This window comes from Leopardus geoffroyi, chromosome D2 (assembly GCF_018350155.1).
Source record: "Leopardus geoffroyi isolate Oge1 chromosome D2, O.geoffroyi_Oge1_pat1.0, whole genome shotgun sequence".
NCBI classification, from domain to species: Eukaryota; Metazoa; Chordata; class Mammalia; order Carnivora; family Felidae; genus Leopardus; species Leopardus geoffroyi.
This window is the reverse complement of record NC_059334.1, coordinates 7,752,830-7,779,633: the sequence shown is the minus strand read 5'-3', so window position 1 is coordinate 7,779,633 and position 26,804 is coordinate 7,752,830. Positions and strand designations below refer to the sequence as shown.

The 26,804-nt window shown below is 47.8% G+C and overlaps 1 protein-coding gene across 4 annotated transcripts in view; it reads left to right on the top strand.

Annotated features, from left to right (window-relative positions):
- Positions 1–26,804, top strand: part of RNLS (renalase, FAD dependent amine oxidase) — a 362,006-nt gene that overhangs the window by 280,125 nt on the left and 55,077 nt on the right. For 2 of the 4 annotated variants that reach the window (XM_045439451.1, XM_045439449.1), the window contains one exon: positions 10,720–11,088. The exons of the other annotated variants lie outside the window; for them this stretch is intronic. In XM_045439451.1, coding sequence (XP_045295407.1) covers positions 10,720–10,935 — 216 coding nt within the window. In that variant the 3' untranslated portion in view covers positions 10,936–11,088. Of the gene's footprint in view, positions 1–10,719; positions 11,089–26,804 lie in introns of those variants that run through there. 4 annotated transcript variants of the gene reach the window in all.

Sequence of the window (26,804 nt, the reverse complement as noted above, 5' to 3'; positions counted from 1 at the left end):
CTGACTATTTTGCTTACCATAATATATTCTAGTTCCATCCATGTTGTTGCAAATAGCAAGATTTCATTCTTGTGTGTGTGTGTGTGTGTGTGTGTGTGTGTGTGTGTGTACATACCATATCTTCTCAATCCATTCATCTGTCGATGGGCATTTGGGCACTTCCCATAATTTGGCTCTTGTCGATAGCTCTGCTATAAACATTGGGATGCACGTGCCCCTTTGAATAAACATTTTTTGTATCCTTTGGATAAATACCTAGCAGTGCAATCGCTGGGTGGTAGGGTAGTTCTATTTTTAATTTTTTTAGGAACTCCCGCACTATTTTTCGGAGTGGCTGCACCAGTTTGCATTCCCACCACGGTGAGAAAGGGTTTCCCTTTGTCTGCGTCCTCGCCAACATCTGTTGTTTCCTGACTTGTTAATTGTAGCCATTCTGACAGGTGTGAGGTGGTATCTCATCGTGGTTTTGATTTGTTTTTCCCTGATGATGAGTGATGCTCAACATCTTTTCATGTGTCTCTGCCATGTGGATGCCTTCTTTGGAAAAGTGTCTATGCTTGTCTTCTACCCATTTCTTGACTGAATTATTTGTTTTGCGGGGGGATGAGTTTGATAAGGTCTTCTTGGATTTGGGATACTAACCCTTTATCCGATATGTCATTTTGCAAATATCTTCTCCCATTCTGTCGGCTGCCTTTTAGTTTTGTCGATTGTTTCCTTCGCTGTGCAGAAGCTTTTTCTCTTGACGAGGTCCCGATAGTTCGTTCTTGCTTTTGTTTCCCTTGCCTCTGGAGACGTGCCTAGTGAGAAATTGCTGCAGCAGGAAGTTGCTGCCTGTTTTCTTCTGTAGGATTTTGATGGTTTCCGGTCTCACGTTTAGGTCTTTCATGCATTTTGAATTGATTTTTGTGTATGGTATCATCGTTTTCAAAACGTACTCAAAGCCAAAATGTGAGGGTCTGACCGTACTGTTCAGATTTCTACAGTTTGTCGGTTACATGCTCTTCCTACTTAGGTGTGGAGTAGATATCACTCGTGTTTTCCTCCAGGAACCCAACCCCTGCACCCAACATAGCATTGCTCAGGCACTTTTTGGCCTTGCAGCAGCGTATCCTCAAATATCTGCCAAACTGTCGGGGTTTTCGCTCTGTGAGATTTGTAATTCATTAAAAATAGAACTTGTGGTGGATCAGTTTGGCGTTCTGGAAAGCAGGCCGTGAGATGCCGGTGGGAGAGCTTCCAGACAGTGATGCAGGGCTGGCGTCCGTGCGAGACGAAAAGAAGGAGCGGGAGGTAGGAAGAGCCAGAACATGCAACCTTGAGCTTGTGTCAGGCCGGCCCTTTGAGCACCAGAGCAAAGATCAGCCGAGCGAGCAAGGAGTGACTCAGGCAGAAACGGCCCAGCTCTCGTGCCCCCGCTCTGCTCAGGGCAGCACCTGGCCACTGGCCAGCTACCTTCCTCCAGCAGCACACATGGCATTGTGGGTATTCTTAAAGTGGAAGTCGTTTGTCACGGAGCTGTGCGTGTGTGTTTAAAAGAAACAAGATTGCCTTGAAAGCTGGGGTCTGACCTGTGACATGATGAAACCCTGGTAAGACCAGAGTAACATCTTTCTGTCTGGGAGATCAAGCCTCACCCCCAACTTCTAGGCTGCTGGCCTGATTGAAAGAGAATATTCCACCACTCTAAAAAGGAATGGAATTAGAAATGCCAAGAGTGCAAAGTATTCTGGGACGGCTGGGCATCCAACATTCTGCGTTAATCGTAGAGGGAGAAAAGTCCTCTGTTTTGGCCAGAAATCAGGGGAGTTATTTTGGGAGCAGCCTCCTCGGTGACCCAGACATTACCATTTGAGGTTCAAAGCTCTGGAGGACACAGCCTCGAGCGTTCTTTTCCACTGCCCTGTGTTTCTTTCTTCATGGGTCTTTGTGCGTAAACCTGCTACAAATCCGGCATTCACCTTCTCAAGGGAGCCTGCGGGGAAGCTTAGAGAGGGTGAGCTTTCCTGGGAAGTGACTTGCCTGCCTATCCAAGGGCTCTCATGACTCACAGATACCTGGGTCCTCAGCCTGGTTAAATAAATAAATAAATGAACAAATGAATGAATGTATGAATAAATAAACAAATAAATAAATAGCATTCAGAATTTACCTATGCAAACCAAGTTTTACCAGCCCATCTTCTGGCAATAGAGTACCCCATATAAGAAAACCCCAGAAATGACAATCATTTCTCTAATCTTCAGGACGTTTACTATGTGAATTTCTCCAGCACGAGCCGCCAGCCGCTGGGGAGATGAAGGGAAAGGGATTCAAAGAACAGTAATGTGTGACGCTAGTCTTAAAGGGGCGACTGAAGAATCCTCCGATCACCTGCGAACAAACCAAGACCCTCTTCTTTCTGAAAAGGGAAAGATCAGCCGGTTATAACCACTCGTTCTAACTGTGCAGGGTGTGAAAGTAATTTGCTTACAGTAACCCAGGCAGCAAAAGGCTGAGCTGAGGCCTGAACTCAGGCATTCTGACTTGTACCTGGTACCCTACCCATCCTTCCCTATGACCCAGTCGCTGTGATCCGGGCAGATCCAGCTGGGGCGGGGGTGGGGGGGGGGGTGGGGAGAGCGGTGGTGCCGAAGCTTATACCTTTTGTGGTGGAAAGCTCTCTTTAAAAAAAAAATACATATGAAAATAAATTTAGAAGGGGTTCTCCCAAATGGGGAAAGACTGAAACTTAAGCTTCATTAGCTTACCAGTAAATCCACTTTTGATTGGGATAATATTATTGCCAACAGTGTTAATAGAAAGAATAATAACGATTCTTCAAATCCAAATATATGAAAACCGGGCTGGTTTGGGATTTTAGAATTTCCTTTGATTAACAAAGGTGTTCTAGGCATTCAGAGACGTTGAGCACCACACCCTCCCCCGCTCCAACCACCATGTGATTTTTCTGCACCCGACTCGTACCCCACCTGCTCGAACTCAAATTCTCTTCGTGTTCCTCAACCCAACTTCTTAATAGTCACTATAGCTAACATTACCACGTGCGTCAGGCATTGCTCTGAGGTTTTAAGCTTTTTTCACTCTGCCGATTTTTTTTCTTTTATTTATTTATTTTTTAATTTATATCCAAGTTAGTTAGCATCTAGTGCAATAAGGATTTCAGGAGTAGAATCCAGTGATTCACCCCCTACATATAACACCCAGTGGTCATCCCGACGAGTGTTGTTGCCCCTTGTCCATTTAGCCCGTCCCCCCACCCAACACCCCGCTGGCAACCCTCAGTTTGTTCTCCGTATTTAAGAGTCTCATGTTTTTTCTTCCTCCCTGTTTTTATATTATTTTTGCTTTCCTTCCCTCATGTTCATCCTTCCCTCATGTTATATATATGTATATATAGACCACATCTTCTTTATCCATTCACCCATCGATGGACATTTGGGCTCTTTCCATACTTGGGCTATTGTTGATAGTGCTTCTATAAACGTGGGGCTGCATGTGCCCCTTGGAATAAGCCTTTTTATATCCTTTGGATAAATGCCTAGTAGTGCAATTGCTGGGTGCTGGCGTAGTTCTATTTTTAATGTTTTGAGGAACGTCCCCACTGTTTTCCAAAGTGGCTGCACCAGTTTGCATTCCCACAAACAGTGCAAAAGGGTTCCCCTTTCTCCACATCCTCGCCAACGGCTGCTGTTGCCTGAGTTGTTACTTTTAGCCATTCTGACAGGGTCTCGCTGCCTGTTAAAAAACTTTGTATCGTTCTCCCTTCTCAGAGGAGGCAACTGGGGCCCTGAGAAATTAAACAGTTTGTCTCTGAAATGTGCATTCTTCACCAAAGCCCCACAGCGCTTCAAGCAGCCAGGGCAAATCAGACAAGAACCCGAGAAAACTTCATAGGGCCCAGAATAAAGTGTGATAATTACAATGTCTTGACAAGTATCAAGGATCAATGCTAGATGTTCTGTTAGCCACAGACTTAATCCTCGGGTCAGAATCCTTTTTTGGCACCTGTGAATAATGCAGGAACCACAGTGTAATTCAAATCAGCAATTCTGAGATATAGAAGGCCTTGAAAATGTGTGATTTCATGATAGAAAATACTTTCTCCCCACCCCCTCACCCCCGGCCATGGATTGCAGATTTTGAAGCCCAAAGAATAAGCTTGGCAAGGCCTAAATCTAAATGCTTCTCATAAATGTTATACTTTTTGTAGTTATTATTGAATTGCCTGTACCGGAAAGGTGTGCTGAAACCGTGTGTGTGTGTGTGTGTGTGTGTGTGTGTGTGTATAAGATTATCTGGTCAACTGGCCTGGCCGTCTTCCTGGGGCTGAGGCACCCTGGAGAGTGCATATCTGAGTCCTAGTCCTTAAACTTCAGTGTTTGAAAGAACTTCAAAATTTACCTGCCTCAAACCTTTCATTTACCGATGAGGGTCGTGGGACCCTGACATATCAAAGGTCACAGAGCTAATGAGCACCCTTCATTTGACAACTAATTGAACACCGAAGGGACTTGGATAGAGGGCTTTGCGCTGCACCATGCTGTTCCGTGGCTAACACAGACGATGTGCACAACACCAGTAATCCTGCAATTAAAAGCAAAATCTGTCGGGGCGCCTGGGTGGCTCCGGTGGTTAAGCGTCTGACTCTTGATTTCAGCTCGGCTCATGACCCCACAGGTCGTCAGTTCAAGCCCCAGGTTGGCTCTGCGCGGACAGTGCGGAACCTGCCTGAGATTCTCTCTCCGTCTCTCTCTGCCCCTCTCCTGATGGCTCTCTCTCTCTCCCTCAAAATAAATAAAAAGACACTTAAAAAAGAACTGCTGTCTATGACATAGACGTACAAGGTCTCCCTCGGTCTGGGCTCTGCCTACTTCCCTACCATCATCTCCCACAGATCCTCAGTATGAACTCTTGGTCTTTAGATTTCCAAGAAAATACTTACTGTGCAGTCTTGTCTTAGCTCGGGCACTTTAACGATACCACGATCTGGTGTCTTATAAACAAACAGAACAGACTGTATTCCCCACAGTTCTGGAGGCAGACGGTCTGCGAGCAGGGTGCCTGCATCGCTGGGGTCTGCTGAGCGCCTCTTCCAGGTTGCAAACTGCTGGCTCCTTGCTGTCTCCTCATGCGGTGGCAAGAGCAGAGCTCTCTGGACCCATCTTAGAAGGGCACTGATCCCATTCATGACCCAATTACCTCCCAAAGGCCCCCTACCTCCGAAAATCATCCCGCTGAGGACTAGATTCCAATACATGCATGTGGGGAGGGGGACACAAACGTTCAGGCCAGGGCAGTTCTCCTGGATCTGAGCCTTTCTATAGGCTCTAATCTCCATCTGGGTGGCCTTTCTTATTGTCCACCATCTGAGATCCCTCATCTGTCAAAACTCCGGAGCATGCCTTCACAGGAAAGCTTCCCATGAGGACCCCTCATGCCCCACCTGCCCATCCAGAAGGGACTCATCCGATCCCTATTCTCTTTTCTCAGTGCACAGCTGTCTGGGGGTGGGACGCTTACCCCATTGTGTTTGGGCTCTTGGTTTAATTTTGTTCCTTCCATTAAACTCTGAACTGACCAAAGTCAGACGTCCGATGCTGCTCATTTTTGTAATCATCTAATGCCTCGCCTCTTAGCGAATACTGAAAAGAAAAATGGTAGCAATCATAATTGACATTTAATCCCTACAATAAGCCTAAGGGGAAACCACGGTAGGGGTACGCATTACCAGGGTTCACCAAGATTTCTTGCTCTCGAAGTTAGCCGTGGCCACGTGACTCGCTTTGACCAACGAAATTTAAGCAGAAGCGCTCTCCATCCCCTCCGTGTATCATCATCTGAGAGCAGGTACCCTTTCCCCTGCTCGGGTGGACCCTACAGCCTGGTCCTGAGCAGGCAATGTCATCCGGTGGTGAAGCTTCCCTCACCTCTGCTGACCCACGTTGGACATATAGTAGGGGTGAGAAATAAATCTCTGTTGTCTTAAATCACTGAATTTCATGTTCACTACTGCAGCATATCTAGGCAAATTCTTCTCTGACTCCTTCCGGTTCCCTCCGAATTATCCGTTCCCTAATTCTATCTGAACTGTTGGCGATTGCCCTCGTCAAGCACATACGCACACAGTATTTTTTCCTAGAAAGCAATAAAGAATGTGCTGTTGGTGTGTTTGTTTTGCAGTAAGGATTTTTAAAGTCATTAAAAGTTCTTTCTTACTTTCTGCTAAGCAAACGTAGTATCTTTCATTAATGTCAAGCACAAACGCTTGTGTCTGACGTAAGTGATACCATATACTATTTGTCTTTGTCCATCTGACTTATCTCAGCACGATGCCCTTAAGGTCTGCTCTGACTTCCTTAAAGAAATGTTCATTTGTATTTATGTGTTTTTAATGTTTGTCTATTTTTGAGAGAGAGAGAGAGAGAGAGAGAGAGCGTGAGCATGGGAGGGGCTAGAGAGAGAGGGGGGACAGAGGACCCTAAGCGGGCTCTGCCCTGACCGCAGTGAGTCCAGTGTGGGGCTCGAGCTCATGAACTGTGAGATCGCGACCTGCGCCAAAGTCAGACCCTCAACCGAATGAGCCACCCAGGTGCCCCAGAGATTTTCGTTTTAAAGAGGAAAAACAAAACAGAACAAAAAGGCAATTCCCTTTTCTAGTGGTATCAGTGGATTGGTAAAGTACTGAAATTAGGTCAGATGAAGGGAATACAAATTCAAGGCTAAGGAAAGCACTGCTGTTTGTCTAAATCAGCCTGAGGACCCTTCCATGGAGGCCTGAAAAGCACAGTGCTCTCCAGGAAGTCGGGTTAGTATGAGCTAAGATATGAGCAAAGGACTCTCTTACAGCAACTACCATTAATATCAGTCAGTCAACAAGATTTATAAAGCCAAATGAGTTCCAGTCCAAACTCTGCCTTGTTCTATGATCGCGGTCGCATCATTTCACCTCTTGGAGCCTTAGTTTTATCATCCGGAAAATGGGCAAATAACAGCTACCTTCATAGAGCTACTGCACTGGGTTATATCCTGGCATGAGCTCATGTTTATAAAGCCCTTAGCACAGTTGCCCAAATGATAGGCATTTGGCGAAGAGACATCTTAAGCCAGCCCTCACTAACACCTGCCGATCTGCTGATCTTGGATGAAAGAAAAAATCAGAATGGTATCATGAGGAAATGCCTGCGATACCCAAGGAAACCAACCCAAGTTTGCTCATCTTCCCAGTTCCTGTTCTTTTGAGTGATTTGTTGGTCGAGGAATTATGACGTGAAGCGGGCGCAGAGGATGTATTCTTTTAACCTCGGAGTCAAGGATTCGGGTACGGTTAGATATTCAGTAACCCCTCCTCTCGGCCCCGATCAATCTCGCTCTTCTGAAAATTCCAACTTAAATTTCTGCCTCGTCCTGTATACATCCCGTGCCTCCAGTTTTGTTCTTCATACACCAGGGGAAAAATTAGCATACGCCACACACAGTGAGGTAGCTGGGTTTTCATTTCAGAACGTACTCGGTTGGTAGCTATAAATACAGGTATAGAGATTTTCCTTACTCAGTTTACAGGTGGAGACTGTTGTGCAGGTAGGCCATAATTCATTCACCTGGTTCCCAGGGACAGTCGTGTAAACTGTTTCCAAGTAGGACTTTCTTTTGAAAAGCCTTGGCACCCATAAGCACATATCCTTAAAACCCATTGAAGTTGAGGAAGGGTGTTAGGCTCGGCACTGGAGGTTACTCCCTGCGGTGATGGTAGGTAATATATTTCCTTTTCATTTGTGCAACTACCCCCTTTTTCCAGCCCCAATTAAAATTATAATTAATGTCCTATAAACATATTGATGTGATGGCTTCTGCCAAGTTGGAAATGGGGATCATTTTGCTCACTCAGCTAGAGGTGGGGGTCTTTAGCAACCCCTCTTTCCTCTGTCTTCGTACCTTCACTTTACCAACTGGTCACAAGGTGAGACCCACCGATGTGATTCCCAGCTAGGTGTTCTCAGCCCACTCCCGGGTACTTTTCCAAACCAGTCCTTTCGTAGCTGATGATTAATGTGGTACGTCCCACACCATACTTTAATGCTAAGTAGGAAGGAACCATTACGTGAGGACATTGTCTACTGTTAGCTTTGTGTTTAGAATTAGAAAACGAACAAAGTCCACAGGATGAACGTCCAGGAGAAACTGGGGTGTCCAAAATGCTCCTTAGCTTGAGGGATGTGCGCTTATCAGTAGCAGAGCTCCATAGCCTCCACTCGTCTTTCCCCACTTCCTCATGATCTTTGTGCCAAGGATCCCTGGGTCTCGGGTGAGAAGCTGAGCCTGTCTTTTCGGACATCCAGACGTTACAAGCCCAAACACTCCTAAGGCAAGAGAACATCTACAGAATTTCGTCGGATGGTTTCCATTACGACCTAATGGCCGGATCTTAGGCCTGGGATTTGTTCCTAACCATTGCCTTAATTCACCTTGCAGATTTGAGTTTATTGTTTCCCCATTACGTCGGTGTGTCCATTGGCACAAAAGAACGAACATTTGTGCTCATCCGATAGAAATTGCGCTTTGCTTAGAGACCTCCCAGTGAAGTGAGTGGCCATGATTTCCATGCATGGAAGGGTTCGACAGTGAACATTTATCATATTATGTATTTCTCACTATAGCCCGAGGAGGAAGGCATTATGACATCCTCTGTTTATAGCCATGAAGGCTCAGAGAAATTAACTAGCTTTCCCAGAGTTATCACAACAAGTGAGTGGTGGGGTCAGGGTTCAAAATGGACTTTAAAAGACGGTTCTTTCCAAAAGTCAAATGAGATTTTATTAACTAGAACCCTAAATGCATAATCCTAAACCTTTATCTTCAGTGTCCCAAGTCCTCTGAAAATGTATGAGCAAAAGACTCTCTTGCAGGAATTACCATTAAAATCACAGCCATTCAGCAAGATTTATAAATTACCCTTTATGTCTTACCATGAACGACGGCAGTAACATTTTTGCACTGCAGACTCCTTTCAACTTCTCAAAGTACTATCTGTGCCTATTGATGCATTTTATTCTCCCAGAAATAGTGTGATTCCTCAGAGATGAGGTCAAAGAATTTGCCTAGTCAGTTCTGGTTTCCTGACCCTTCCTCCGTTGAAATTTCTGTCAGAAGGAGGACTGTGTTTATGCACGTGTGATTCACTTATTGTATTGAGATTTCTTAGGTATAAAATAAGTGTTTGCTGCAACAAACCAAACAGTTCAGGCCTGTTTTTGAAATTCATCACTTCCTCCTTTCTTTTTCCAACCTCACTCTCCTGAAGCTGTCCGCGGGAACGGATTGGTGTATAATCTTCCACTCCAGACTATGGAAATCCATACTTCAACGTCATAGACTGAGTCATGTAGTAAAACGTCCTTCCTCCAGGAAGTCAGGAAGTATAGTCTTTACAAATGGCGGCACAGGAATCCATCTGAGAGTCTCCCGCCAGCCTTAGAGTCAAGTTCTGCCTTTCCTCTTCACCCTGTGCCTGAATTCTTCTTCCCAGCTAGACGCCTCCCAACCTGACCATCTGCAAAGTAGGTCCCGGGATTAATTGGCACTGGGGCTGAGCTTGCCATGTTCCCAGTTTGTCACCCCCCTGACGTAGTATCTGTTCAACACACGACATGAAGATTGGGAGGCACACCCATTCTGTCACCCTAGCCAGTTGCCCATCAATTTCCACCAATGATAAGGCGGAATGTGTAAGAACCGGTACACACAGTCCTCCCTGATGCGAATGCAGTGCACCTTCGGTGGCCCCCTTCCTGCCATTCCCCTGACAGCACGAGAAATGTCTCTCGGGCTCTGTCCTAAAATCGTTTTACGATCTTTAAACTTAACACTCATATCGCATCAATTGTGACATCATAATGCGATTTGCATTGATTCGAAGCTGCCATCGGGATGAGCTCATAACTATGTCAAAACCTCCGCTGAGTAAATAAAGGACTGATTTTGAACACAGGGAATGATGTAGGCTGGAAAGATCATGGAAAGAGACTAGAAACAATACAAGCTCAGTAGGGAAATTTTAGACATCAAACATTTTTTTTTTTAACACAAAATACCAAAGGTCACTAGTCTCCCACATCAAATGCACAATTTTTTTAAACAAATCCATTTCAGTCTGAGTCTTGAAACAAGTCTAAAGTATGTGATTTTTGTTATGAAGATTCTAGGATAATTTTAAATTTGTTGTTTTTAAAAAACGAAGGAGGAACTGTTTTGGATGTCAGAGGAGGGGTGGGCGGTTGCGGGGGGGTGGGGGGAGAATGGAGCCATGGCCTCTCTGTCCTCATTCAGCACATGAATTTCCACCTATCCTGAGTGGTCGACATCCGAAGAATCTCAAAGTGCAGAATTCCAAAATCATCCTCATTCGCAGGCTTCAGATGCCACCAGAGAGGTTCCAAAATGTGGCTTTGTGACACTTTTTGAAGGGCTGGCAGCCCCCTTTATACTCAATGAAGGCTGACTGGAGCACCCACAATTGGCCCAAGATGCAACTTCTGCATTTATCTTGGCAAACAGTTTGACAAGGGGGTGAGGTTTGGCCAAGGGTGGGTGGAATCAGCATGCAAACGTTCCTTCGCCCATCTCATCCTGTCTGAAGAAGGCGGATAGAGATGGAAGGTTTTCAGGCTGAGTTCCCGCCGACCTTAACTGGAAATAACTTACTCTCTTTCACATCTGCAGCTGTGTCCTCCTCAGGGAGTTGTCCGACTCAATGTGATTTTAAACATCTGTCAGCTAAATCAGAGCTCCAAATTTAGCACTCGGGAACATTATGTGGATTTGCGATGCTCACTGGAGAACACTGGATCCATAAACCAAGCTCACATGAGACAGCCGGGTGGTATTCTGGTTGGCAATTTCATCTATGACACATTTATTTTGCCTGCACATTTATGAACATTATGTAAAGGGAAAGAGTGACCGTTTCCCTGAAAACGGCTTTCGGAATCGCTGCAAGATCAATACCAGAATGGAAAGTCTTTGCACTGGGAACGCTGACTGTTTTCCTACCCAATCACTTGCCTGCAATTAAAAAATATTCCCAACGGAGTCGTTTTGTATGAATTTTCTGAAACTCTATTCTCCACCCTGAGCTGCCTTTCTGGTCCAGCTACAACTTTCTTCCCCTGTGCCCATCTTGGAGGGAGATAAGCTTTGCGTATAGTCATGGCTCCAAGTGGCCATCTTTGAAGATCTCTAGGATGCAGAAAATCATCCTTTTCCTCCACTGGGCTGACGTTCTGAAGAGATGTGCTGTTGTTCGTGAGGAGCACGAAGCAAGGCCTTTGCTCAGAGACTCCCTCTTGGCTGAGGCAATACCCCTGAACGGCTGGCTAACAATCCTTAGTGCACGTGGGGGTTTGTAACCCATCCTGTCAGTTCTTGAGATCATGGTATCCTTGAGGGGAAACACGGGCGGGGGGGAACAGCCTTACAGTTCAGTGTGAGGTCCCAACAGATGATTAACCACGGTAGACTAAAACTTGTGAATTTCCTCTCCTTAGGTTAGTGCCAGATCTCATAGCTCCCAAAGTCCTCGGACAGAATTAGTTACCCCCTCCTCTGAGCTCTGGAGAGAGCCGGTGTGCCTGTCATCTGGTATTGATGCACGGTATGGTGAGGGAGGATCTTCAAATGCCACTGAGGTCTCTCAGGGGGCAGAAATGGCGTTTGATTTGTCCTGCATGCTCAAGATTAGGACAGGCCTGTAGACGGTGGCCAACTAACATTTTATAGATAGACGGACTGGCACTCGTTTGAATAGCCTAAGAAGGTACGGTCTAGAAGCAAGGAAAGGTGGTCCAGGCACAGGTGGCTGGCAAGAGAGCCCTTTACAGAGGTGCCCTGGATAATCCCAAACGGATTATGGACATATTTGGGCAACAGGCTCAACACTCGCTTCTCTTGCTTTGGAGAGAGGGCAGCGCTCGCGGAGGCAGCCAGGGGCTAAGACCGTGGAGAAGTGTTGCCGTCTACACGGGGTTGTTCCAGGGGGCTGAGCAGGTCGTGGTTTCTACTTCATGATGTCTTCTCTTTGGCCCCTGAAGATTAGATTGGCTGAAATTTATTCCTGGAAGGCCTTGATTTCTTCCCCCTACTTGTCGCCCACGTAAAGTAATACTTGACGCCCACAGAAGGTAATAAATAGTTAAGACCAAAGACTGTAGTAGCATCAGACAGACCAGGGTCCAAATCCCAGGGCAGAAGTCATTAAGGTGGATTATCCTAGAAAAATTACTCAACATCTCTGAGCTAACTCCTTAGGTAATGGGAGGGATTAAGCGAGCCAGTGTGAGCCAAGTCTCTGGCGAATGTTCAGCGTGGCCGCTCTTATCAGCATTACTGTAAGTAGTTTGGACTCTTTTATGCGCAAGAGATAAGAATGAGCCAAAGCTGGCTTAACCGAAAAATACAGGTGTGTGCCACGGACGTCCAGTGGGAATGGACGTGGGCCCCACGGAGGCACCATCCCGCCCACCTCTCTCCGCACATAATTGCGGGAAACCCCACCTCTCGGCTAACATGTCGCAGGTTGCGCTACAAGATAAGCCTTTCTCGTGGCTTTAATGGCACACGTCTAGGGGAAAGGCTCAGGTAGACTCACCTTGAATCTGGCGCTCGTCCTGCTCATTCAGCTGTGGCAGGGGTTAGGCACAGGTGGGCGCAAGGTCATGGCTATCCAGAGGTCCCCCACCCAGGCTCCCTTCTTTGGTGCGGAGGCTGGCGGAGGGGGAGGATTGTTGGCTTTGGGGGCAGGAGTTCCTGCTGAGATGGGCCGACGCTACAGAAATTACCTTCAAAGTGTCACGAGGAGGAAGAATGGGACACTTAGAGATGCGTGAAATGTACTTCTCTGTGGAAAAAAAGCCCACCCAAATACTGCAAATAGGTTATGATCATAACTACATTCATTTCCAAAGGTCAGGATTTATAGGGAGCATAAAGAAATTGTTCTTATGTTATGGCGATGATTTTTTAATGCCCTTTGATTTACTAACAAAGTTCTGTTTAACGTGGAAAGGCTCCTGCAAGGATTAGTAACCGTGAGCCTTTGCCACCTAGCACCTTAGCAAGGATTAGTTGACAGCTGGCTGAGGGCCAGGCCGCAGCGGACAGATCCAGGCCTGGAGGAGAGGAGGCAGGGAGCAGAAAAGTGCCAAGGGCGCTGGAGGCAAGCTTCTTGTTCTTCGCAGTGTATGGGTACTAAGCCCCTCTCTTCCTGGAAAGGCAGAAATCTGGCTCAGAATTCTGAAGCCTCCATTGCATTTTCACAGAATGTCAGTGAATTTCAGGCCAGAGAAAGGGCAGTGGGCTACCCATGAACTCCTTTGGTGATAAGAAGGCAGCGGGGACATTGGGAGAGGATGCCACAAGCTTTTTCAGGGCAAAGCTGGTGCCGATTTCCAAGGGCTGTGTGGACATCCTGTAGAAACACGTCTATAGAGACAGAGCCCATGTGGAACTCTGTCCCTGGCTCCCACCTCTGGACGCAGTGAGGGCGACCAGGGAGAAGTCTCTCCGTGTGGGCCCCTCTCCCTCCAGCCTGAATGTCAGTGTGCTGCTTCTTTAGCCATCGTTCCTTTCAGGGATTGGGCAGGACAGATGGTCACTGTCATGTTAGAGCCAAAGCCTGATGAGGCAACTTCGAGAGTATCGTGGAAGCTTACCCCCTACCCCCAGAGACAGCCTGGAGCCCCCGGCCTGGCCGGGGACCGAAGCTCCAAAATGCGGTGGGTAAATCGCACGGGCAGCCTGGTCTGGAGAAGAGAAGTGTTTTTGAGCTCGCTCAAGCTGGCTGCCCCGAGACATTGCCCGAACGTTTCCCTAAACGCTGCCTCTGTCTTCGACAAAGCTATAGAAGGCCAAAGAAAAATTCGGTGTGGCCCAAAGACTTTGGGTGAGTGTTCAGGGCCCACGTGTTGGAAGAGACCCTTCCCTTCTGCTGCCCCCGTGACTATTGTCTGAACTGAAACCCAAAACACCACTAACTCGTGTGATCTCAGCAGGGATTATCCGCAGCCACAGGGCTCTGTGTCCCGTGACGTGTAGACCCGCAGAGTTATTCATGTCACACACGCACGACAGAAACACGCTCTCGTGAGAGTAGTCAACTGGTCAAGCACTGCCGTGGGCTAGGAGCTGAGCACAGAACGGTGACTTGAACTCAGTCCTGCCCCGAGGGGTCTACAGTCCACACAGGGGGAAAGATGCCTGAGGAACCAAGGCCAGCACAGGGGAGTAAATAAATGCTCGTAGGACTAAGGACAGGGTGCTTGACCCAGCGGACGGAATCTCAACAACATCTTACAACATCAGAGAAGGAGTCTCGTAGCAAAAAGACCAGAGCCCTGCAGGAAGGAGAGCACGCGGGCAGGCGAAGATGGGGTCACAAAACTGCCGTCCCCGGACCCTGCAGCCGCAGCCCGGGACCCCCCTCTTCGCACGAAGCCCGGCTTCGAGCCCGGTCCCCAGAGACAGAAGGTCTGGGCGTCTCTGTGGAAGGCTGGGTGGCGTGGGCGGTTGGACACGCAGAACTGAAAACAAAGGCTTTCCTTCCAGGAATTATTACAAAATCTGACTCTCTGATTGGCAGCTTAGAGGGCTGTCTGAACTTTCCGTCAGAAGAGGGTCGTCAGGTCCTCTGAAGAGCGTGTCACACACAGAGGGCCTGCTGTGTGCGGGGTAGTGGGGATGAGACAGAAAGGAGGTACAACATGACAGAACAGAGCTGGGACAGGAGCTGGGGGTGCAGGAAAGAAGGAAGGGAAATGCAATGGAGCGGGAGGCCAGCCACGGGCTGACCAGGGGAACCCCCCCGCTGGCCGCTCTCTGGTCACTGGTCACCCGCAGTTGTGTCTCTGCAGACGTGCACAGGGATGGGTAGACTTGGAAGAAGACGGTCCGTTCAGCAAAATAAAGCATTTCTGGGCAGTCGTCTCTGACACGATTCGGGTGTGGGATAAACGTTCTGCGGTGTGGCACTCCGTAGGGAGAGAGGAAGACTCCCTGGCTGGTGTCAGACACATGAAAAAGCTTCCCTGAAATATGGAGTGAAGGAATCTTCAAACACAGGGGGTCCAGGGACTTCAGCTCCATGAGCATCTGCCCTAAGTCACAAGAAGATGTCACAAACCAGATGCTGCTTGTGCGTGTGTGTGTGTGTGCACGAGGTGTGCGTGTGCCGGGGTTTGCAGTCCGAGACTTTTGATGAATTTCAGATCTCGGTCCGTTCCCCGCCCCTGATTCAAAAGTAGAGGACAGAGATGTCATCAGGTAGTTGCATAACCAGCCAATGCATTCTCTACGATTTGGACCCCCTTGCTTATAGAATTTTAGAGCTGGGGCCATAGAAATGAAATGAAGAGCCTGCCCATCATGATGCTGGGCTTTGTGCTGGACATGTTCACCAAGGTAATAAAAGTAAAATGACTGTTTCAAATATCTCATTTTATTTTTAATGTTTATTGATTTTTTTTTATTTTTTTTAATGTTTATTTATTTTTGAGACAGAGACAGAGCATGAACGGGGGAGGGTCAGAGAGAGAGGGAGACACAGAATCTGAAACAGGCTCCAGGCTCTGAGCGGTCAGCACAGAGACCGACGCGGGGCTCAAACTCACGGACCACGAGATCGTGACCTGAGCCGAAGTCGGACGCTTAACCGACCGAGCCACCCAGGCGCCCCAATGTTTATTGATTTTTGAAGGAGAGAGAGAGACAGAGCGTGAGCGGGGGAGGGCAGAGAGAGAGGGGGACACAGAATCGGAAGCAGGCTCCAGGCTCTGAGCTGTCAGCACAGAGCCCAATGCGGGGCTCGAACTCACAGACCGAGAGATCATGATCTGAGCCAAAGTCGGACGCTTAACCAACTGAGCCACCCAGGCGCCCCAGCAAATATCTCATTTTAAATGTAAAGGACACCGAGGGACACAAACAGCTTGGATGCACTGTCCAAAGTCTCACGGCCGCTCCTCATTCCTTGGGGTGTAATTCGTGTAAGCATTGCCCAGTGCCCGTTGCGTGTCAGGCAGAGTGTAGGACAGTTACCCAGACTTCTTGTCCAGGGCTCTCCTTTTATATTCTTTTAGTTATGTAACTTAAAGGCATCGGCCTGCCTCGAAGAGTGAGCGAATCACTTGATAGCAACCTGTATCTTCTCCCTGAACATGCGAGCATTTGATCAGTTGCAAAATATGGAGAAAATAGTTTGTCCTCCAAAGATGAAGCTCTTGTGAATTTTAGGTTTGCAGCTTTCTTTTTTCATGTTTATTTTTGAGAGGGGGAGAGAGAGAGAGAAAGAGAGAGGTAGGGAACAGAGACAGAGGAGACAGAGGATCTGAAGCAGGCTCTGGGCTAACAGCAGAGAGCCCAAAGCGAGGCTGAAACTCACGAACTGTGAGATCATGACCTGAGCCATTCAGACGCTTAACCCACTGAACCACCCATGTGCCCCAGTGGCATCATGAAGCAAACTGAACAAATTCAAGTTCAGTTTACTATATTATCCTATTAAATTATTGTCTGTTTTGTTATGTTAAAGAGTCTAAATAGTTAACAAACTTATATACCTCTCTCACAAATTACGTTTTTAGGACGAATGAGCTCAGGTTATGAAAGTTTGGGTTAATGAAGTTATCAGAGAATTATCCCCAAGGAACTCTAAATCAGAAGACACGAATGAGTGGTCCCGGCAGAATCCTGCCTTTGGTTATGTTGAGTTTGGTTTGCAGAAGGTTGGCCTGCACAAGAGTTTTAAAACTGTTGTATTACTTCACAACACTTAAAAATCGGGAGATTATAGGGGCGCCTGGGTGGCTCAGTCGGTTGAGGGTCCAACTGGGGCTCAGGTCATGATCTCACTGTTTGTGAGCTCGAGCCCCATGTCAGGCTCTGTGCTGACAGCTCGGAGCCTGGAGCCTGCTTCGGATTCTGTGTCTCCCTCTCTCTCTCTCTGCCCTTCCCCTGCTCGCATTCTGTCTCTCTCTCTCTCTCTCTCTCTCAAAAATATACAAATATTTAAAAAATTTTTTTAAAAAGAAATCAGAAGATATTATAAAAATCAAGATTCTATTTAGTATACTGCTTTCTAGGCCCTGCGTGAAATAAATCAGAAAAAGACAAACACCACTTATACGTGGAGTCTAAAAAAGAAACGAATAAACAAGCAACAACAAAACTAATATAATATTGTACGTCAACTTCAATTAAAAGTTTTTAAAGACTCCCACGTGCATGTAAAAAAGAGAATTAAAACTGTGTGCTTTTCTCGTGTTTAAAAAAATAGTGAGATTCTAGTTTCTCCTACAAAAGCAGAAGTTCTAGGGACACTAAGCCACCCCCTCAGTCCCAGGCAGCATGAAGTGTCAAGGGCCGCATTCGGGTGGCCTTTTTAGACGGGGCAAACACTCACCACAGCCCGCCTCACCCCTGCTACCCTCTGCACTCACCTGCTTCGCTTATTTACCTGCGAGGGAGGCCTTGCTGGCCTTTGAGTTGCTCCATTGCAAGGGTCAAAATCTTTGCAAAGTTGTGGGTGCTTCCAACCAATTTTCTCCAGGTATTGAGTCCAAAATGAGCACACTGAGGGACACCTGGGTGGCTCAGTTGGTGAAATGTCCGACTTTGGCTCAGGTCATGATCTCGAGGTTTGTAAGTTCGAGCCCCGGGTCGGGCTCTGTACTGACAGTGCAGAGCCTGCTTCGGATTCTCTGTCTCTCTCTCTCTGCCACACCTCTCTCTCTCTCTCAAATAAGTAAAATAAAAACATCAAGAAAAAACTTTTTTTAAAAAAAGGAGCACGCTGAGATAGATAAGTTTCGGCCCCTCCGGGACCCCCACCGTCTAGTGAGGGAAACGTGTATGGTTAGAATGGTTTAGGGGCGCCTGGGTGGCTCAGTCGGTTGAGCGTCCGACTTCAGCTCAGGTCACGATCTCGCAGTCCGTGAGTTCGAGCCCCGCGTCGGGCTCTGGGCTGATGGCTCAGAGCCTGGAGCCTGCTTCCGATTCTGTGTCTCCCTCTCTCTCTGCCCCTCCCCCGTTCGTGCTCTGTCTCTCTCTGTCCCAAAAATAAATAAACGTTGAAAAAAAAATTTAAAAAAAAAAAAAAAAAAAAAAAAAGAATGGTTTATCCAAATGTTATCGTGAGTCACGGTAGCACAAAGGTGGGAGCCACTGGTTTTAATCAGGGAAATTTGGGAAATTTTAATAGAGCGAATAAGAACTGAACTCCCATGTTCAGGGTCCGACTGGGAAAACAGCAAATATTCTAAGTAAGGAAAATGGAGCCGTTTTGTCCTGAAGGTGACAACCGAGCTATGGCGGTTTTAAAACAACACCCCAAGCTTCTTTGACATTCGTCTCATCGAGGGTCGTGGTCTGTACCCCCCACTTCCCCCCACGCATTGAACCTGGGTGGACGTGTGACTGTTCCAACTAAGAGAGAAGGGGGACAGTGATGCCCTGCTGCTTCAGAAGTTAGGATGTGAAAAGGGACTTCCGTCTGTTGCTGGATGGGACACTGACGGGCCTTCGGGGCCTGAGTGACTGTGGGCGCCGTCTGACTGCTCTGAGGCTGTCGTGCTGTGAGGAAGTCGCACCACATGGGAAGCCCTGTGTGGGTGCTCTGGTCAGCAGTCCTAGCCTTTGAGTCATCAAAACCCCGGGCAGCAGACGTGTGCGTCAATAACCTTCAGACGATTCCAGCGCCCCCACCCCCCGCCCCCCGCCACGTCCGGTGTCACATCACCTTCAGCGTCTGTCTTCCCAGCTGAGGCCCAGACGGGGTGGACAAGAGAGAAACCCTGCTGGCTGTGCCTTCCCAAACTCCTGACCCTCAGAACGGTTGTTTCAAGCCATTGAATTTGGGGATAATTTGTTACATAGAAACAGTAGCAAGAACTCCAAGTTGTGGAATGGCTAAGAAGCCAGACGAGACGGGGAGGCCAGCCCCCCGCCCCGATTAGCAACAGCGGGAAGCACGGGGCCACCATCTCTAGGGACAAGGAGAAGAGTTGGTATTCATGAAGCTCAGGGTCTAGGGTCACCTGGCAGAAGTTGGAACGAAGGTCTTCCAGAAAGAAGGAACACAGCTGGATCGGAAGATACCACCCAAGGAACAGGGGGAATGGTAGGTTTCTCTCTTCTTCCTGGCCTGCCATCTTCGGCCACTGCCCCCCGGTGGCCTACCCAGTCAGAAGCCCAGGAAACATAGCCTGCCGGAGTAGGTCCCTTCCAGAGCAGGACAGAACAGAGGAACCCAAACCTGGAGAGCGCAACAGGCCCAGGAATAGCACACTAGGTACTGGAGAACGGGTAGAAGGTCACAAGACACATAAGGAGAGATGACATTTCAGACAGAAGGAGCAGCAGAGGTGTGAAGGTGAGCGCTTGTGCTCAGGAAACTTCCAGCAGCTGCTATAGTTGAAATGTACCTTGCACTTGGGGTGGAATAGAATCAGTGGAAATCCTTATCCCCGTGGTGTGGGCAAGAACACCGATGTTCGGCACTATGGACTGAATGTTTGTGTGTCCCCCTGCCCATATTCTTATGTTGAAACCCAATCCCCAATATGATGGCATTTGAAGGTGGGGAGACAATTAGGCAATAAGTGTGGAACCCCATGAATGCAATTAGTGTCCTTATAAAAGAGACCCTAGAGAGCTCCTTTGTCCTTCTGCCGTATGAAGACAGTGAAAAGATGGCCATTGAGGACACGGGAAGCAAGTCCCCACCGGACACTGGATTTGCCAACACCCTGATCTGAGACATCCCAGCCTTCAGAACGGTGAGCAAGAAATTTCTGTTGTTTGGAGACTACCCAGGCTGTGGTGCTCAAACCCAGCCGCCTGCATGGACTTAAGTGTAGTAGATATGTGTCCTTTGGGGAGTTATCTGGGCTCCAACGTCTTCTTACTTGGGAGAACCCTCATTGTATATGACTTGGTTGCAGGTAGGGCACCATCAATCGCTGTAAAAGCCAAAGAGGCTGACCCACCTCTGTCACAGTTGCAGGATCTCAGTCGGACATTTCTGCCCACAACGTGCAATCTTGAGGGACACAAAGATAGAGAGTTAGACAATTATTCACAGAAGCAGTGGTGGCATCGGGAGTCCAGTGTTATTGGCCTTGAGTGTCCCGGGACAACCTCTGAACCCTTCCAGCTCTGATCGATTCCCAATCTTTCTTGACTCCCACTAATTTTCTGAGTCTGATCCTCCGGTCTTCCAGTTAATTCTGGGAACTACCCAATATCTTGCCAACAGATTCCTTTCCTGCTTCAGTTAGACAGTCCGTTTCCGTTGCTTACGGTCAGACAACAATACAACAAGAATAATTTGTGCTCTTAACTGCCCTGTAGAGCACGTATTTTGAGAACACTAGGCAGATGCTGAGGTGAGGCAGGATTCACACTGAGACATCGGATGTGATGTGGATCTCCCCGAACTCACCAATCAGGAAGGATATCACTTGATAAGGGAAAAAGTTAAATCACTAGCTACTAGCTAACATTTATCAAGTACTGTAAGAGTTTCCGGTGGCTGTTGTAAAAAGTTACCACAAACTTAGTGGCTTAAAACAATAAAACATGTATTATCTTACAGTTCTGGAAGGCAGAATTCCAAAGTGGGTCCGACGGTGCGTTAAGGTAGGACAACTCTGTTCCTTTCTTGAGGCTCCAGGTGAGAGTCTGATGTCTTGCCTTTTGCTGCTTCTGGGAGCTCCTACCCTCCTTGCCTGGAGGTCCCTTCCTCCTACAGACCCAGCCACGGTGGGCTGAGCCTTCTCCCATCGCATCACTTGGAGATCACTCCTCTTCCTCCCTCTTCCACACTGAAAGGACCGTGGGATTACATGGGGCCCACCTAGGTAATTAGGATAGTGTTCTTCTTTTGAAGTTAGCGGACTAGCAAACTTGATCCCTCCTCGTCACGCAACATGACCTAATCTCAGAATCTTGTGCCTAGGAGGTGGACATCTCAAGGGGCCATACAGTCTGCCCACCAAAAGTACTTATTGTGATGGTGAATTTTAATGGGTCAACTTGACTGAGCCAAGGGACACTCAGCTGACAAAACATTCTTTCTGGGCGTGTTTACGAAGATGGTTCGGGAAGAGATTAGCATTCGCATCAGTGGGCTAAATAAAGAAGATCACCCTCACGAATGGGTGTGGGCATGGTCCAGTCTGTTGAAGGCCTGATAGAACACAAAAGGTGCAGGAAGGGGAAATCTGCTCCCTCTGCTTGAGCTGAGACATCTGTCTTCTCCTGCCCTCAGACAGAGTTCCTGGTTCTCAGGCTGTCAGACTCAGACTGGGGATTTACACCAACCTCTCTTCCCTAATTCTTGGGCTTTTGGTCTTGAACTGAATATACCATTGGCTTTCTGGGTTCTCCAGCTTACAGATGGTGGACTTTGGGACTTCCAGTGGAGAAATATACACACACACACACACACACACACACACATATACACACACACATATATATATATATATTCCTATAGATTCTATTTCCCTGGAGAACCCTAATAATACTCTTATTATATATCAAGCTTTAACATACCTCACTTTATAGTTTTGCTAACGATGCTTCCTGGACCACGCAATGGGCTTTATGTCCACAGCCATAGATATTAATGAAAAGTCCCCGTGCATACCATTGTTTTCTCTGCATATCTTGCCCCCTTTGACCACCGGGGGAAGGACGCTGATTGAGACTAGGATTTGAGTACTCGCATGTCCCTGCCCGAAACCTATCTTAATCTCACCGCAAAATGCAACAAAACAGGACAGATGACACAGTTATTTGGGTTGACTGCTTGTCGTGTTTGCCTAATTACCATACAGTGAAAAAAAAAGTTAGTCAAAACACATGTCAGATTAGCGTCTATGAGCTTTATTTGATTACAACAGTAACCTCCCTTCTGGTGCTGACCTTCATGGCCAGTTACCCATGTAAAATGGTTGTCTGCTCACAACTTAAAAACATCGGAGGGAACAGTGGGTATTAGAGGTGTAGTAACTTATCCAGTGCCTTGATTTCCTGCTGTAAGGAAGGGGTAAGGCCGTGATTGCTATTTCAGAGGGTTTGTCTATATTCCTACTCTTTGCTCCAACGTCCTAACCATGAGAGGGGGGTAGAAGGAACAGGAAGAGGAAAAATAAATGGGATTTATGTAAAGGTGATAAATCTGTTATATTACCTACATTACACACTGGACACGTTAAAAAAAAAAAAAAAAACAACCCTCAATTCAGAGCAATTGCCACAAATCACACATCCCTGATTATATGGCAGTATTCCTAGTGGGATAGCCAGAAGTAGTGAAGGGTGGATTTCTAGCATGTCCTATGCGTTTATTTATGGCGTAGTACATCATCAAACAACACTTGACAGGCCCTAAGCTGGCAAACCGGAGGGCTTTGAAGAGAAATAATGAGCTGAGAGGTTCATGACATGCTATTAAAAAGTTTGTGATTGGATTTGGAAAATCAGACGGGTCTCCAAGGAAAGGGACCATTTCTGAGCCGTTGCGCTTCGAATAGTCTTGAGCCCCAGAGCAGATATTTATGGGAAGGGAGAGTTGTTTTTGTCTCGAATCCAAGTTCTGACTCTGATGTAGAGCAGGGAAGTCACTTTGTGCTGCAGACCTGAAGTCCTGGAATAGCCATGATGTCACCTTTCTCTGCTGACCGGCCACCACTGCACGGAGGCGCGCTGTTAGCTCTGTGATGTTTCGGCTGGATTCTCCCATATATGGGTTGCGATTCCAGCCAAAACAAAGTCGGCAGGGGAGTTTACAGCCACTGAATCGCTCAAGGTGCTGCGGGCTCAGTGGGATGGAAGAGATGGGGTCAGAATGCATTGCATTAGGAACAAAAGGACAAGAGAAAAGAAAAGGCATTGGGACGTGGGACTTGCGGCTGCCTGGTGTGTGATTTCCAAATCAAGCCTCTGGCCTTCCGATCAGTGCTTTGATGCTCTGCGTTTCCACCTTTGAGATCTTCAGTGCTTTTCTGGCATCTGTGATGGAAGGAAGTACCCTGTGCTGGGTGGTGAACCATGGAATCCCTCTCACTGAATCAGAAAGGAGACATTGTAGGATATGAGATCATGAAAGAGAATAGTATTTGAAAAGGAAGAAAAAATTACACACACACACACACACACACACACACACAGAGAAGCACACAACTAGGCCAACACAGGATGAGTCTGCGGTTAAGCCATTTTTCGCCATTGCAGAGGCCACTTTAACACTTTGAGTCCCAGAGCCCTCACACACACCCAGCTCGTGCACCTCCGTAAAGCCCAGAGGCACTGGAGGGTCAGGTAGGAAGGTCTAGAGAACCCTTGGTGGGTGTTCAGTCCCACACTCGCGGGGTGGGATCACCAGATGCTCCACCTGTCCTTCCCTTATCCCCACCGGCAACATAATGACATAGACGCGCCACCCTCGTTCCCCAAAGATCTTCCGAGTTGGCCCAACAGTGGGGCGCAGCGATCGCCCCGTGAAAGACCGTCTGTGCTCAACGGGGGTGGCGGGGGAGGGGTAACGTGTTAGGCTAATCCAGGGCAAGAACTGTCGTTTCTTCCCCGGCTGGCTTCACAAAAGTCACATGCGTGGTGGTGCACGTTCAAGCCTGCTCCGGCCGGACTCTGAAATGTGCAAGTATTTGTTTCATACGGGCAGGGCTGTTCCTTTTTTTTCCCCCCTCCTTCTTCTTTTTTCTCTCACTGTGGGAAAATGAACTTATTTTCAGTCACCCCTGACATCTGACCACTCAGCCGATCACGAGGACACCGCGGTAAACCACAGCTCAACTTGAAATTATCTCTTTCGGGCACGGCTCCTGCACCATGGACGGGCACCATCGCTGGTGACCCGCCGTCGGCTTTTCTCTCCCGAGGCTCCATTTTCGGGTTCCTCCCCGAAGCCACGGGTCTTGCTCTAAGGTCCTTCAGCTCGAGCTCATCCTCACAATAAACTGAATCCCAAAAATGACACCAGCTTTCCCAGCTGAAGCCCTTAAAGTGATGCATTTACGTATTATCCTGTTTTTTTTGTTTTTTTTTTTTTTTTTGGAAAGCAGAGAGAAGGCATGCAAACTTTAAAGATCCCAGGGGAAAAAATGAAAACAAAAACAAAAGGCCAGTTCTCCTGATTAATATCGGGATGGTCCAGCAGGGGTTGTACATACTCCTTCTGTCGGAATCTTCTTGTTTTTCATAGCTGTTTTACACCTCCAGCATCCTGCCATCTGCCCACTCAAAAGAAACGCAGCAAAGCATTCCAAAAACCAAGGCTGGAAGGAAATAATTGTGAACAAGCCCAAGAGATGGACTTTTCCGTGCCCTTCTGGTTACTGCCGTGCTCCTGGAGGGCACGCGATGGGGGGAGGCCAGGAGGTTCAGACTGGGGGGTGCTCACCCCCTGATGGCCCCCTTGAGCCCCATCGTGCCAGCAGGCTGACGAGAGAGACCGGGTATGCAGGTCTGGCTGCCCTGTTGGCCGAGGAAGGAGGAGGAGGGGGAGGAGGGAGGACAGGAGGAGGAAGGGGAGGAGGAGTGAGCAGATGTGTCCTGCTCAGAGCTGGTATGTGGAATATGGGTCAGCCTTTCCTGGACAACTTGAGGCAGACTGGAAGCATGGAGACCCCGGATGGGGCCCAGGTCCCCCTCACTCTCCTCCTGTCCCACACCAGTCCACACGGGCCCCAAGAACACAGAGAAGCCGTGGGGACAGACATGCAAAGGCTCTATCAGTCCTGGGGGCAAGGGAGCCAAGGCCACAGGCCAAGGCTCAGCTGATCAGGCCAAAGCCAGCTGCTGGCTCTTCACATCTCCCCGGGGACCTCTCCTCACCCCGGATTTCAGTAGCAAAGTGGATGGGTAATGGGCCCGTAGCCCGGAGGGTGACCAAAACCCAAAATGACTTTCAGTTACCGGACAGTTCCGGTGGAGGCCCAGAATGAGCGCAGAAAAAAAAGGTTTGCTTTCCCAGCGGCAGGATGGGGTGCCCGTGAAAGAGCGGCCGGCCTTGAGGGGAGATGATTACTTTAAAGCGATGTCGGCAAATGCTTTTTTTGGCTGAACATTTCGGCTTGGTTACTCGCCTTCACAGAGGGAGAGAGGCACTGCGTGGGCTGGAGCCTTCTCGCGAATGGAAAACTCGATGTCCCGATTTGGGGTGATAAGCGTGGCCAGGTTAGTGCCGAGCAGGCGGAGCAAGGACAGGGATGCTCTGACTTCGGGGTGACGCAAAACCATTCACCAAAGAGCATCGCAGGGCCGGCTGCCTAGACTCGGTGGTCTGTGTGCGCTCAGCGTAGAATGCCGGGCTTCCAAATCCCAGCATCCGATCCGTCGTCCCCGGAGGAAAACAAGGAAAATAAAATGGGTTAGCAAAGGGTGTTGCTCGGGGCCAGAAAGTTTAGAAAGCAAACCAAGGAAAGCGGTATTTTCTTTAAATCGGCTAATGCTAGAGGCCTGGGTAATAGTGTTGTCAATGAGAAATCACCATTTGCACGGTAGGCTTAGTTGTGACTTCTCCTCGTGCAAGTTCAAACTGAAATGCAGTGCTCCAGACTACTGTGCTCTGGGAAACGCACAAGGCATTTCCTTGCGAACGCTATGATTTAGCCCTAAATCATCACTATTTGGTCACTGTATGATCATTACTCTTTGACTATCAAGACTAACTTCAGAGGTTGAAGTCCCCGCTGGGCTGTGAAAGGGTATAGCTGGGGGTCAAGGCCAGGCTTCCTAACTCCTGTGCTTGGGAACCACTCAGCCGAAGTGGTTTTAAATAGCATCTTATTTAGTGTATGCAAATCTAGGTTGACTGTTATCAAGTATAAGTTCCTCAGTGAGAAAAACTATGAGCTAGAATGGGGATTTCTTTGGATTACCTACTTGCAATATTTTGCCTCAATAGGAAAGTTGGGGGCTTGCTCGTGAAATACGATCATCCCTTTTCATTAAACATTGCATAATTTTATAAGTAAACTCTCAACGAGGAAGACATTAGACAGCCCAATTCAGATCTGGTCTGGCATTTGAAGTGCATTGAGATGTCCAGACATAAAGCAGTTTGGAACTTACCAGACATAAATATTGCCTTAAAAAATTGCAAGATTAAAGATGTTAGCAAATAGGTGGGTCAATGCTAAGTGCATGTTGACAAGGGAGGAAGAGGGATGTTAATTTAGCTGGTATCTCACGCGGAGTGGTTTGGATGCCAACCTTTCTGAAAATAGAGGGAAAAGACACAGTGTAATCTTGTCTGTGCTGTTTATGCTTCTTGTTTGTAAAAGGAGTGATACGGGGGTAAGAAAAAGAAGTTAAAAGTGCCCATAATAAAGATGAAAAATAGATTGCACCTACCCTGAAGGATTTCGTGGTCCAGAAGTGAAGGCCAAAATAGGAATGCAAAAAAGGTACAAGAGCAGTGCAAAGGAGGAAAACTTGAGATGGAACTTAAAGACTTGGACCAAATGAATAGCGTGGGGGCTTGGAGGGAGGAGGGGAGAAAAAGAAAAGTCTGTGCAAAGATACAGAGCATGAAATGAGCTGACATTTTGGGGCCCCGAAGGAATCTGATGTCGTTGGAGGGGAGAGAAGAAGGGGGCTCAGTGCGGCGAGAGGAGCTGGTGAAGAAGATAGGGGGTGAGAAGCTGGATGCGGGGTGGCGAGCCCAGCGTGGGTCTTCAAACGTGCATTTGGGTTTCCTAAAAATTACTCTTGTGATGGTGTCAGAAGTG